The following is a 12683-nucleotide window of genomic DNA, read 5'->3' on the forward strand; positions in this document are numbered from 1 at the left end:
TGCGCGGTCCGCACGGAGGGCGCCGCGCGCAGGCGCCGCCGCCGCCATTGCCGCCCCGGTAGCGCGCGGGGCGGGGTGGGACTTGTAGTCCCGCCGCGCGCGCGCCGCCCGCCGGCCCGGGACGCGGCGGGCGGTGGCTTCCGGCCGGCGGGACTACAACTCCCAGAGGCGCCCCGCGGCGACGCGGCGTCCTCGCTTCCTGTCGCGCGGGGTGCGGCGGGAGGTGTAGTGCGTGGAGTGGTGGGGGCGGCGCGCCGGGGCGCCCCCCGGTGGTGGGGCGGGGCCGGGGGCGCCCCGAGCGCGGGGACGGCACCGACCCCTGGGGGGACACGGGGGCCGTGGGGGACACCGAGCCCCTGAGGGCGGCAGCGAGCCCCTGGGGGAACACCGAGCCCTGACGGGACACCGGCCCCGAGGGCGGCACAGCCCGCTCGGCCCAGCCCCATCAGGCCGGCCGGGACGCGAGCGGGGGAGGCCGGTCCGGGGGAGCTGGTGAGGGGCCGGGAGTTATTTGTGTCAGGCGGCCTCACTTCCTTCCTCCCCCTCTTCCTCTGCCTCAGGGGCTGCGCGTGGACGCGGGAGCGCGGCCAGAGGGTTATTTTAGTGCTGGCATCGCTCGTCGCTCCACGGCCCTCCCCACCCACGGGACAACGCCGTGCAGGAAGTGCCCGGGAACAGCACTGCGGCCCGAGGGGGAGGAGGAGGGGGAGGAAGGCCCAGCGAGCGCATGAAGAACCTACCTCGGAGCAGGTGACACCAATGGCACCTGGCTGCTGGGACATCGGAGCACGGGCTCCCCGTCCTCCCCTGGGAGAACCGCCCCCCCCCCCCCCCGCCAAAAGCAGCCGTGTCCAAGGAATCGGCCGAATTCCCATGTGGAGTGCTTCCTCTGCCAATGAACTTCTCTCCCAGGGGAGGAAATGATAGGAGTTTCTTTTAATAGGACTTTGATCTCTTGGGCTCTGCACAGAACTGCTCCTGTCGCTGGGAGCTCCAGTGGTGTGGGAAAGGGCACACAGCATTTATCGGGCAAACACCTTTTTTACCTCTGCCAGCCCACACGGGATGAGCAACGTTAATAATAAACTTTAGGCCTGGTCTCTGCAGCTGTCTTGGGGAGGCAAATCACTTTTTAAATTCCTATTTATACTGATTTAGTATCTACTGCAGGCAGGCTTGTCCTGAGGTGATTTAGTAGCTTATTCCCAGGCATTTGCAGGAATAAGTCACAGGATATCAATACCTTCTTATTCATCTAACCACCCTCCATGGAAAGCTGGAGCGCTGAAATGATGCAGTTCCTGGTCAAGCAGGGCTTTTCCTCAGTCAATGCATGAGCAGGTGTTTCAGTGGGTATCTCCACACACACCTGTACACCCAACCGGAGCCACTGTCAGCCATGAACCTGCTGGAAAAGCCACTCAGGAATCGCACTGAAAACACCACCGACCTGCAATTTGTCCAAAGGGATTTGGGTGCCACGGGCTGCAGTCCCTCGTGGCTGGTGTTCACACCCTGGTGCTGACGCTGTTTTCCAGTCGTTTCACACCTCGGCACACGCCCTGCCAAGCGATGGGGAAACACTGGGGACACTCCAGCTGAGGTGCCCAGGGTGCATTATTCCCACCTTTGCTGACGTGTGCTGGTTTGCCCTCCTCAGCTTCTGCGTGTACACCTGTCCCTCACCCTGTTCCAGCCCAGGGGACACCTGGCTTTTCTCCAGGGTTTTGTAGAGCAAAAAATTCTTAAGTATCTCCAAAATGGGAAGTCCAAGTAGCCATTGCTATGAAAAGTGGAGAGGGTTATAATTAAGGAGACTCTGAACTCCTGGTAACAAAGTTTCACTCGGCCTCCTGGCACTAGTGACAGTGCAGTGAGCTCTCAAAAGTAACAAATTAAATGTATTAAACTCTGTTACCACCAGAAATTTTGTTTTCCCTAAGCCTGAATAACTCAGATAAAAGGAGCATTCTTCCCTTTCCACCTTCCAAAATAACGCAGTGAGTGTTTACCTACACCTCCCAAGCCATTACGTGGATACACAGCTTTTTGCCTCTGATAAATAATTAACATTTTCCTTTAGAAGAGAGAAAATGAACATGAAAATGAGGACCAGAGGCAGGGGAGATGACGTCCCTCGGGCAGCAAGAGCCTGGGCACACGTGACGGCCCTGTCACACCACGGTGCCACGTTTGCTTGAGTGGCAGGCCGGACGGAGGAGCAGGACAAGGTCCCAACACATTCCCAACGTGCCAAGCTCCATCCTGCTTCTTCCAACCAGGCCAGCGCTGAGCCCAGAGGACGAGGATGCAGAGCCTCATGCAGAGAGTGGGTGACCCCAGCCACGCTCCGCTTTGGGAACCACAGGGACGCCTTTAGGAGTGTCTGTTTGTGTTCCCTGCATATCCTACGTGCTACAACTCCAGGGCATTTGGGACCTGTTCTTCTTGATCCTGGGAGCCTTCCCGTGGGGGCAGGGACCTGCCTCCACAGTCAGTGCAAATACAGTAAAATAGTGATATAAATCAAGGTATAACTTAAGGCAGCAGTTTTCCCCAAAAGAGAAGTTCTTTCATTGACTTGTTATTTATCTTAGGAAGATAAATGTTAAAATGGCACCAACAGGGAGCATGGATTCTGGATTTATACTTGCAATGAAACTTTGTGATTCGTTTTGGGAGTGAAGGTGACCCACAGATCAGTGTGATTTGGGGAATGGCAGCGTACAGGGGCTGAGCCCCAGCTGCTGAATGCTCCCTTCCCAGGGCCAAAGGTCAGGCTCTGACCTGGGGCAGACACATCCCAGCCCTACTGCCCACTGTGAGTCCAAGTCCCGTGACAACCCTTCCTTGGCATCTGGAATGATAAACCCAGGCAAGAAGGGCCGGAGGCCCTGCCAGACCCCCTCCCCTTGCGGGGGCCTCCGCTGGCCCCCACGGCCACCCCCGAGCGCGGGTGTCGAGCGGCCGCACACCGGCGGCTCCCGGGGGAGAGGGGGCGGAGGCGGGGGGACCCCGCGGCCCGGCCCTCGCCGCTCGCAGCCCCCGCCGGGCGCCTCTGCTCCGCCGGCCGGGGCCGGCACTCTGCGGCAGGGGCGGCCGGGGCCGGGCCGGGGTGCCCGGGGGATCCCGCGGCGGCGCCGCCGCCGTTCGCCCCGCTCCTATTGACTTCCCATTGTGGAGCTTCGCAACAAAGGGTAGGATCCAAACCCTGCCCCGTTTCGTCCAATCAGCGCGCAGAGCGCCCGCCCGCCAGCGATTGGATCCTTCTCCTCCCTCAACACCCAATCGGACGCCTACTTTAACAACCAATCAGCGCCCGCCCGTGCGCCCAATCAGCGCCGGGGAACCGGAGCACGGCCTTTGTGTGTGGTGACGCGACGGCGCCGGCGGTCGTCCCGGCCAATAGCGCGGCGCGTTGCTTACAGGCATTGTGACGTCACCGCGCCGCGCGCGCGCCCCCACTATAAAGTGCGTGTCCCCGCGGCGGGGAGGGCGCAGTGAGCGGCGCGGCGGCTGAGGAGCGGCTCGAGCAGCAGCACAGCGTAGAGGCTTCGGCGCGCAGCGCTACCGGCACCGGCGCTTCCTTCTCTTCCTACCGGTAAGTACTGGACAGCGGACGCGTCTCGAAGCGGGCGGTGGTGCTGCGCGGCCGTTCGCGGCCTTGAGTCCTCCGGGAGCGCGGCGGACAGGCCGGGCCTTGCCTACGTGCCCTGAGTCACGGCCGGTTCCCATCCCCCCACCATTGCACCTCCCCCCGCCCCCCCCCACCCCGAAGCGGCCCGGGAGGAAGGAGGAGGCGGCGTGACTCAGTCCGCTTTCCCCGGGGAGGGGAGCGGCTGGGCCCCGAGGCGGGGGCGGCGGGGTAACCGTTACTCCTCCTCCCCGTCCCGGGGGAGGCCACTGGCCGCCTGCCCGCGGCGGAGAAGGGGGGCATTTGGAACGTGAGGGGATTGCTCGCTGTGTCGTCTGGCCTGGGGTTCACGGGGAGAGCCGGGCCCCGATGTCACGCGTGTGTGTCTCTGTAGGTAAGTGAGGAAAAATGGCCCGTACAAAGCAGACCGCCCGCAAGTCCACTGGGGGGAAGGCGCCGCGCAAGCAGCTGGCCACGAAGGCGGCCCGGAAAAGCGCCCCCTCTACCGGCGGCGTCAAGAAGCCTCACCGCTACAGGTAAGGCCCTCGGCTCGGCCCCGGCTGCCGCAGCCGCTGCCCCGCCTCACCGCCCCCTCCTCCCTCTTCTATCCAGGCCGGGAACCGTCGCGCTCCGTGAGATCCGTCGTTATCAGAAATCCACGGAGCTGCTGATCCGCAAGCTGCCCTTTCAGCGGCTGGTCAGGGAAATCGCCCAAGATTTCAAAACAGACTTGAGGTTCCAGAGTGCGGCCATCGGTGCTCTGCAGGTACTGCTGAGGGCCGGCTGGGCTGCGGTGCGGGGGAAGCTGCGCTGAGGGTTTTTAACAACATTTCTTGTGCTCTTGAAACAGGAGGCCAGCGAGGCATATCTGGTGGGTCTGTTTGAAGACACAAACCTGTGTGCCATCCATGCCAAGAGAGTCACCATCATGCCCAAAGATATCCAGTTGGCTCGCAGGATACGGGGAGAGAGGGCTTAAGTGAAGGCTGTTTTTATGGTGTTTTGTAGTTAATTCTGTAAAATACTTTGGTTTTAATTTGTGACTTTTTTTGTAAGAAATTGTTTATAATATGTTGCATTTGTACTTAAGTCATTCCATCTTTCACTCAGGATGAATGCTAAAAGTGACTGTTCACATAAACCTCAGTGATGTTGAGCCTCAGGCTCAGGAGTGACAAGTTGCTAATATGCAGAAGGGATGGGTGTTCTTTCTTGCTTCTCATGCATGTTTCTGTATGTTAATGACTTGTTGGGTAGATAAACTTGTAAGGTACTAGAATTGATATAAATGTGTACAGGGTCCTTTTGCAATAAAACTGGTTATGACTTGATCCAAGTGTTTAACAATTGGGGCTGTTAGTCTGACCATGCATCACTGTGATCAAATGTGGACTTCCTTCAGAGGGTGAAACTACAAGTCTTAACCACAGTGTAACTTACAGTTTCCTAAAAACGTAAACCTGGCAGCTATAGAATACACTATGTGCATTTATAATAGCTATTTTATATATTGTAGTGTCAACATTTTTAAATTAAATGTTTTACATTCACATGTGAGGAGTCTTTGTCATTTGGTTTCAATGGGCTTGAAGAAGCTTCTGCCTCTACAGATTCCTGTAAGCCTGGGCTGCTGCTGTGTCATCTTAACCTCTGCTGGCAGAAGAACTGAGAACTTCTGGAGTATTTTGGAGATCTTGTGCAGCTTGAGTCCTAGCTGTGGCCTGTGAGAGCAGAGCCCTACAGCTGTGTAGGGTCCAGGATGACTGGCTGAGGCTGCAGTGGGTTTTTGGGGGATTTTTCTCTAAGCAGGGCACAAGCTTAGCTCTAAGTTCTTTCTTCCTTTCCAGTGCATGCAGGGGAAGTTTATTTTGGAATTGTGACTGGTCTGGCTGTTCCCAAGCAGGGGGGAGAGCGTTCCCATGGGCTTGGGCTGTGCCAGTCCTGGATCTGCACGGGGGGATGGTGTGCAAGGGGAGCAGCTGATGGTACACCCTGGGAGCAGATGGGCTGCTGAGCACATGGGTGGGTGCTCCATGGGATTCTCGTTTCCCATCCACACTTGTGGATGGAATCTGGATTCAAACCTTTGGGCTGAGCTAAGGCAGGCCTGTGTTCCTCAGCTGCTGGGCTGTGATGGAGGAAAGTGCTCAGACTGCACCTGAACCACGGTAATTAACACTGAGCTTGGAGGGTAAGGCTGCTGAGCCCTGCCAGAACAGGCTCTACGAGTAAGGCTGGAGTTGTCGCAGAAAGCAGCACAGGGAAGTGGTTGAGCCAGCCTGGCTTGGTTTATTCCAATGGAAGTGTGAGGTGTTCTGGGGGAAGAGTAGCAGCAGTTCTGACCAGACTTGAATAAATTGGTGCTGGCTGTCCATGAGATCCCACCGTGATGGTGAGGAAGAGCATGAAATCCATCCCAACTCGCTCTGGGAGGCAGGGCCTGCATCCCTCAGCTACTGCTGGGACGGTGGTGCCTCATTGTGCGCTTCTCCCTTAGACAAACCACTCCGTGTGCTTAAATCCTTCAGCTGGAGGAACAGGCACTCCTCACCCACCTTCTTACACAGCCTCCTCTTCCTCACCTCCCTGTCCTACACTGCCCCAAGCGCACTCGGAGCAAACCCAGCCCCTGGCTCACAGCAGTATCCTGCCAGAATCCTGTTTTGAAATGGTAGGTTTTGAAACAAGTATTTTCTTAATCTCCTTGCTAAAGCTGTAGGGGAAGATATTCCTTTGATACAAAGTAATTAGGTTCACAACTTAGACACAAAGTTAAGCACCAGCTCAAACTAGGTGAGGCTCGGTGATCTCAGGTCAATCACCAGGGCAGTTCTCTCCAGGGACCCTGCCTGCCAGGAATGTTCCCGTGGCAAATCTGAGGATCCTCAGTAGCCCATGTAATTCAGGAAGAACCACAAAGCCTGCATTTAGGCCAACTGAAAATGAAAGATTCCGAGTAATAGGATTTGTTTGTGAATGCTTGATTTGGTGCTGCAGTAGCAGCCTCAGCTCCTGCAAGAAAAGTATGTTTAAAATAACATCCCTTGAAAACGGTATTTCCTCCAAGTCCTTACTGGAAACAATGAAGCATCTGGCTATGCCTAGAAGCCGTTTCTTAAAATAAAATAATTGTCTAGTGGTCCTTAAAAAAAAACCCCACACCAGAAAAATATCAAAATATCTCTTCATCTTAGTAACCTCAACAAAAGGAATTAAGTCAGATCCTGCCTGTGGTGGACCGGAACAGAATTCCTGGTATTCCACGGTGTGACTGATGGTAGCTGAAGCTGTAAACCCTTCCCTTACCGATTCTCCCGACGATTTCCTCGCATTCTTGCTCAGAACTGGATGCAAACACCAGGCAGTCGAATGTGCTCCCATCAGGGCTCTCGGGGGAAGAGCTAAAAATGGAAACACGTCCATTATCCAGCACAGCTCTGAGCCCAGCCCTGCCTCCCACCACACCAGGGCCCTTGCGGCTGCTCTGGACCTCACTTGCTCATTTTCCCAGACCCACTTCCCTCTGTCCCCCTGCCAGGGCCCACAGGCAGCGCTCACACCACACAGAAGGCAAAGATCCTGGGGCTCCACGTGCAGCGTCCCACGCAGGAGATGGAGGGGTAGGGATGGCGGCACAGGAGCTGTGCAGGGGACAGGAAGGGGCCGGTGTCTGGGGCTGTGGTCAGGTCCTGTCTGCCCCGATCCTGGTTTATATTGTCCCCAGGACCCCTCCAGCTGGGCTCTCCATGCCACCAGATTCCCAGACCTTGGATGTCACTCACTCACCTTGGAAGAAGCCTTCTCCTGCACAAGGACTTCTGTCTCCTTCACATCAAATAAAACCTCCTGCAGGGGTGATGAGGAGGAAGAAGCCCCGATCAGCACAGCCCTGAGCTCTGTTTTTAATCAGACACTCACCAGAGATTATCCAAATGCAGAAGTGATGAAGCACAGTCAGCCTCAGCTTTTTCAAGTTTTCTCTCTGCTGCCCTTTTTTCCCACCACCCAGTGCTTCCACACTTCAATCTTTTCACAAGCAACCCCCAGAGGCTCAAACAACAGTGACCTGAACCCTAAAGCACCCCCGGAATCAGGCTTAGCCTTCCCGAAGTTTTCCAAGTGCTTTCCTGCATGTGGTTGCATTTTTTCCTTAATGCCCTTTCCTATCCTGGCTGCCGAGATGCTTCTGACCTGAAAAAAACCCACAGGGATGATGGGGTGGCAAATATTCAGCCAAGCCAAGTGAACCTGGAGCTGGCAGGAAAAAATCTCTATGGCAGAGATGTTTCCCTGCATTCTCTGACAGAGCCCTTCCCAGGATGTCCCCAGCCCTGTTGCTCACCCGCGCTGCCAAGCTCCTCTCCAGCATGGCAGGGATGGCCCCCTCCAGCACCTCTTTGCCACCATACTGAAATGGAATGAGAAGGAGGGAATAACCCTTGGACAGATGAAAAGAACTCCAGAAGAGATGATTCATGGCTGGTCTCTTGCCCCACAGCCTCACCGTCCCAACGCTGGTCTGGCCCAGGAACCGCAGGTTGTAGAGCAGCCTGGGGAGCAAAGGGCTCGGGAGCATGAGAGGAAAGACCCCACACCTCTTTGCAAAGGAAGATGCTCCCAGCCCCCTCCCCACTTCCAGGCCAGGGAGGCAGCCTTGGCCCCACAGCCTTGAGCAGAGATCAGGGATAGTGTGGGCACAGGGCGTCCCAGTGCTAGGATGCTCAGCCCAGCCTGGGGGCAGCCCATGGCACAGACCCACCTGCCCCCCTGCAGCTGCCAGGGCCCCCCCTTGCCCCTGTGCTGGGGGCTGTGCTGGAGCTGGAAGTGGGGCTCCTTCTCCTTCAGGGCCTTCAGGTAGGGCAGGAGCGGCTCAAAGACCGTCCCATCGTGCCACCGCCACCGGAGCAGGCGGAAGGTGAGCGGTTGTCCCTTCAGCTTTTGCAGCACAGCCCCAGCCTAGAAGGAGGAATAAGCAGAGGGGAGCAGGGGGCAGAAGAGGGGGATAGCCCAGCCCTCTGTCCCCACCCACCTGCCCGGGGGAGGCAGATCTCAGTGAGCAGCCGTTGATCTCATCGAGGATGTCACCGGCCAGCACCACCTCGTCCACCTCTGCCTGGCTCTCAGGGAGTACCTTGGTGACAAAGACTCGGCCATCCACATACCTGGGGGTGCAGCCAAGCCTCAACTCAGCCCAGAGACCCCGCCTGTCTCCTCTTTTGTACCATCCATGACACTTCACCCACACACTGAATGCAGGGAAAAGCCACCTCATGGACAGCAGATACTGGCAAGGCTGAGCTGATGGGGAGAAAAGCACCCAAGACAGCCCTAATGCTCTCAGCAGGATATTTGTTTCCCTTTTTGGGGCACTTTTGGTGCTGTGATGACCAGATCCCTCTGGAGAGTGGAGAGGAGGATCAAGAATTCCTACCTGAGCACCATCCCCAGTGCTTGGCACGGGACTGTCTCGTAAGTACTGCACACCTGAAAGAGAGTGGATGGTGACAGTGGCCTTGGCAATGACCATGGGACATCCAAGGGACTCCATGCCCTGGATAATTTCTGGCACTGATGCCAACCCAGGGCTTTGGAAGCCCAGGGTGAGGCAAGTCCCAGTGTCCCAGGCTGAGCTGGGACCATCAGTAGCTGCTCCTTTCTCTGTCCTCTCTCAGGGTTTGGCTGTGCCCAGACCCTGAAGGGAAAAAGCTGCTCTAGGGAGGGGATGGCAAAGCAACAGCAAACCCTTGACTCATTGAAGAGCCCTCCTGCCTCGCCCCACATGTCCCCACGCAGCCGGGGGACGCAGCTGCCCCTCCCCAAAGGCGCTGCTGTTTGCAGCAGCACTTACTGTCACATCGCATTAGCTGGGGCCCTGAGACGCGGCCAGCTCGGCCGGGGACACTGGCTGTCAGAAATGCCCCAAAGCCAGCGGGATCCCAGGTTCAGCAGCAGCACCACAGCTCAGTGCGTGCCTTGACCAGTCCCAAAGCTGCCTCGAGCTTTTGGGGAATTCTTTTGGGTTTAAAAGGTGGTGGAGGGATGCTCTTCATCGTTAAAAGACATGAAGGCGTCCCTGCTGTTCTCAATAACACACTGATGTTTCACTGAGCAAACCAAGAGTGAAACCAACTGATGCGTAATCTGTGTCAGCCCAGGGAAATGGGGATTTTTTTGGCAAGAAATCAGAGAAGGGAGCATGGGAAAACTTCACTTATATCAGCAATTTAGGCCTGGGTACTTCTCTAGCTTGGTTTTACTCCCAGGAATGCTGGGATCTGCTCCTGGTGACGGTGCAGGTACCCAGCAGGACCCAACCTCGATAGCAGAGGCAGCTCTGCTCGGCCCGGTGAACCTGAGCCAATTCACCCTGGGGTGCGTGGCAATCCCTCTCCACCAAACCCTTCCTTATCTTCCTCATTGGACTTTTCAAGGAGGGCCAGGTGGCAGAAGGATGGCTCCTGGGAGCGACAGGCTCTTACCGGCAGCAGCCAGCTCTCGTCCAAGAAGCTGCAATTCTGCAAACAAAGGAGTGTCAGTGCCATTGGTCCTGGCAAGGAAGGGGCCAGGGCCCCACGTTGGCAGCCCTGTGCTGCTCACCACCCCACTGATTCACCACTGCACCTGCGGGTCCAGGGAGAAATCTATCTCTGTCAGCACCAGCAGCAGCGAGAGGAAGGGCTCTGCAGAGGGATGGGATGGAGAGGCAGTGTCACCGCTGGGTTCCTGGCAGCCACAGCCTCACAGGGGCACAGCAGAGGACAGAATAAAGCCATTTGCAGTGTAACTTATGAGGCCTGGGAGCAAGGCCTTGAGAGCATCCCAGCACCATGCACCCAAGCTGCTGTTGGAGGCTCATCCCAGGCTCCTGCCACCGGCAGAAGTGCAGCTTGGTCCCTTTTTTTCCCAAAATTCAGACAAATGCAGCAAATACTACTGACTGTTTCTCCCCTTAGAAGCACAGCAAAGCTGCCCAGGCTCTCCTACACAAGCCTTGCAATTGCACTGCCAGGTCTGCAATCTGCTCATGCACCAGCAGCACAGGTGATTTATAAACCATTGATGTACAGGTTTAACATGGGGTTATTTATCATTATCAAAAGATTAAGGGCTTCCACCCTGGCCTGCCCCCCCCCCCCCCCCAGGAGCCTGGCTGCGGATGGATGGAGTGCTGCAGCCTGTCAAGGCAATGTAGCCATTTAAACCCTGTGCCACCCCTCAGCTCAGGCCGATCCGACATGACCTCCCCTCAAAGCCAGACGTGGTCTGCTTAAGCCAGAATCCTTGGTACAAATGAATAACATGGAAGATACTTCAGAAGAAATTTCCCTATCCCATGCCACTAAAGCCAACCTTAGATGGATTCAAATAATGTTTAAATATTTACACATTTGTTTTTTTTTTCCCATCACTGCAGCAATGTATTTAGATTCCAGTGCTAAGTTTGGATTAGAAAAAGCACAGTGGACTCTTCCCCCTCCCCTGCAGCCGTGCAGTGCCATAACACAGGCTGCATCCTGCCTCGAGAGAGCCACCATCTTACCCCGGAGATCTTCACTGCCGAGGATGGAGCTCCCTGGATCATAAAACTGAAACCCAGTGAAAGAGCCCAGGTTACGCCTCTGTTTCTCAGCCCGCCGCCTGTGGGTGGCAGCTCCCCCCACGAGCGCACCTCCAGGAGTCGGGGGGTCTGTGCCAGCTGCCTCACGGCCAGCGCCAGCACCTTCCCTTGCAGGGCCAAGCGCAGAAAGTGCCGCCCGCGGCCCTGCGCCGTCCGCGTCCTCTCACACCCCCCGGCTCTCCGGATGCTGATGGACAGAGGGGTCGGCCTGTTTGGGGAGAGGAGAGCAGCTTTGGCAGCACACCGGACCGTCCTCCCTGCACCTGGGGTCTTTGGGATGAGCATGTCGCCACAGACGCCACTACAGCTCAGATTTTCACCCCAATTTAGCTCGGGGACGCTCACCGGCCGCTGGTCTCCGCGGGAAGCTGCTCCAGCCAGTGCCAGTAATCCCGTCTGCGGAAGCCCCAAGCCGGTTCTGCGGGAGAAAGGGAGTGCGAGACCCCTCGCCGCGGGCCCGGGGACGCTGTCACCGCCTGCCCGGGCACGAAGGGTCACTCACGTCGGAGCCCCTTGCGCAGGATGCTCTCCAGCAGCTGGCAGAGGGACACGAGGTGCGGCGAGCTGTCCGTGCAGGGGCCCCCGCCCTCCCGCAGCCGCAGCACCCCTCCTGCGGGGAGGAGAGAGAGCGGCGGCACCCGTGGGTGCCCAGCCGGGGAAAGGGGAGGGGTACCGGGGGGACAGCTCTGCACGGCCCTGCGGGGAGATCCGACACCCCGGCACGGCCCGACCCACCCCGGCTGCCGCCGCTGCGCTGGGCAGGAACTCGGGTAAACTTCCTCAAAGCCAAGGTCGGGCGGCAGGGCTGGCCCGGGGAGCCCCAGCGCCGTCGGTCCGGTCCGACCGGTACCGGTGCGCGGCCAAGCGCTGCCAGGGGAAGCTCGCACAGGTGCCGGGGGGCCCACCCTCACCTTTAAGGGCGCTGAGCAGCGGCTCCTTCCTGGCCATGGGCTCGTCGTCCCCCAGGGCCAGGTGATCCCGCGGCGGCAGCTGGATGGGAACCAGGAACAGGGAACGGGGAACCGGGAACCGGCCCCGCCCCAGGAGCGGAGCGGAGCAGCTCGGCCCCACGGGCGGGGGGAACCTCACACACACACACAGGTGCACGCGTACTTAAACGGAAAGCACAGACGCTGCTGTACATAGGTGTAACACAATGACACATATACCTATTGATCTGTACAGATATATAAATTCCATACATTGCAGAGGCAGAACCCGCATATATGAGACACATGTGCAGAACAAACACGTATTTATCTCTACGTGTATTAGGACAGCCTTTGGCATATGGATATATGTGTTATAAATCTTCGGTGCCGGCCTCGCCGCAGGTACACACGGGGGGTGTGTGGGCGAGCGCTCGGCCTGTCCTTAGGGATGCCCAAGAACAGCGATTCCGAGGACCGTGAGAAGAGGCAGTGCGGAGCG

At 57.5% G+C, this 12683-nt stretch overlaps 2 protein-coding genes across 2 annotated transcripts; one reads left to right on the plus strand and one right to left on the minus strand.

Moving 5' to 3' along the window:
• Positions 1–3488: 3488 nt before the first annotated feature.
• LOC128816923 (histone H3.3A) lies at positions 3489–5186 on the plus strand. The gene is made up of 4 exons (XM_053994903.1): positions 3489–3601; positions 4029–4170; positions 4247–4400; positions 4485–5186. The coding sequence occupies exons 2-4, from the start codon at positions 4043–4045 to the stop codon at positions 4611–4613; spliced, it is 411 nt and encodes a 136-aa protein (XP_053850878.1). The 5' UTR covers positions 3489–3601; positions 4029–4042; the 3' UTR covers positions 4614–5186.
• An 81-nt stretch (positions 5187–5267) lies between these two features.
• LOC128816922 (uncharacterized) lies at positions 5268–11399 on the minus strand. The gene is made up of 11 exons (XM_053994902.1): positions 11175–11399; positions 10256–10314; positions 10114–10149; positions 9066–9118; positions 8664–8796; positions 8394–8590; positions 7977–8184; positions 7421–7480; positions 7193–7275; positions 6941–7035; positions 5268–6646 (listed from the first exon to the last, which is right to left on the minus strand). The coding sequence occupies exons 4-11, from the start codon at positions 9074–9076 to the stop codon at positions 6537–6539; spliced, it is 897 nt and encodes a 298-aa protein (XP_053850877.1). The 5' UTR covers positions 9077–9118; positions 10114–10149; positions 10256–10314; positions 11175–11399; the 3' UTR covers positions 5268–6536.
• Between the last annotated feature and the right edge of the window lie 1284 nt (positions 11400–12683).

This window comes from Vidua macroura, chromosome 19 (assembly GCF_024509145.1).
Source record: "Vidua macroura isolate BioBank_ID:100142 chromosome 19, ASM2450914v1, whole genome shotgun sequence".
Classification (NCBI taxonomy): domain Eukaryota; kingdom Metazoa; phylum Chordata; class Aves; order Passeriformes; family Viduidae; genus Vidua; species Vidua macroura.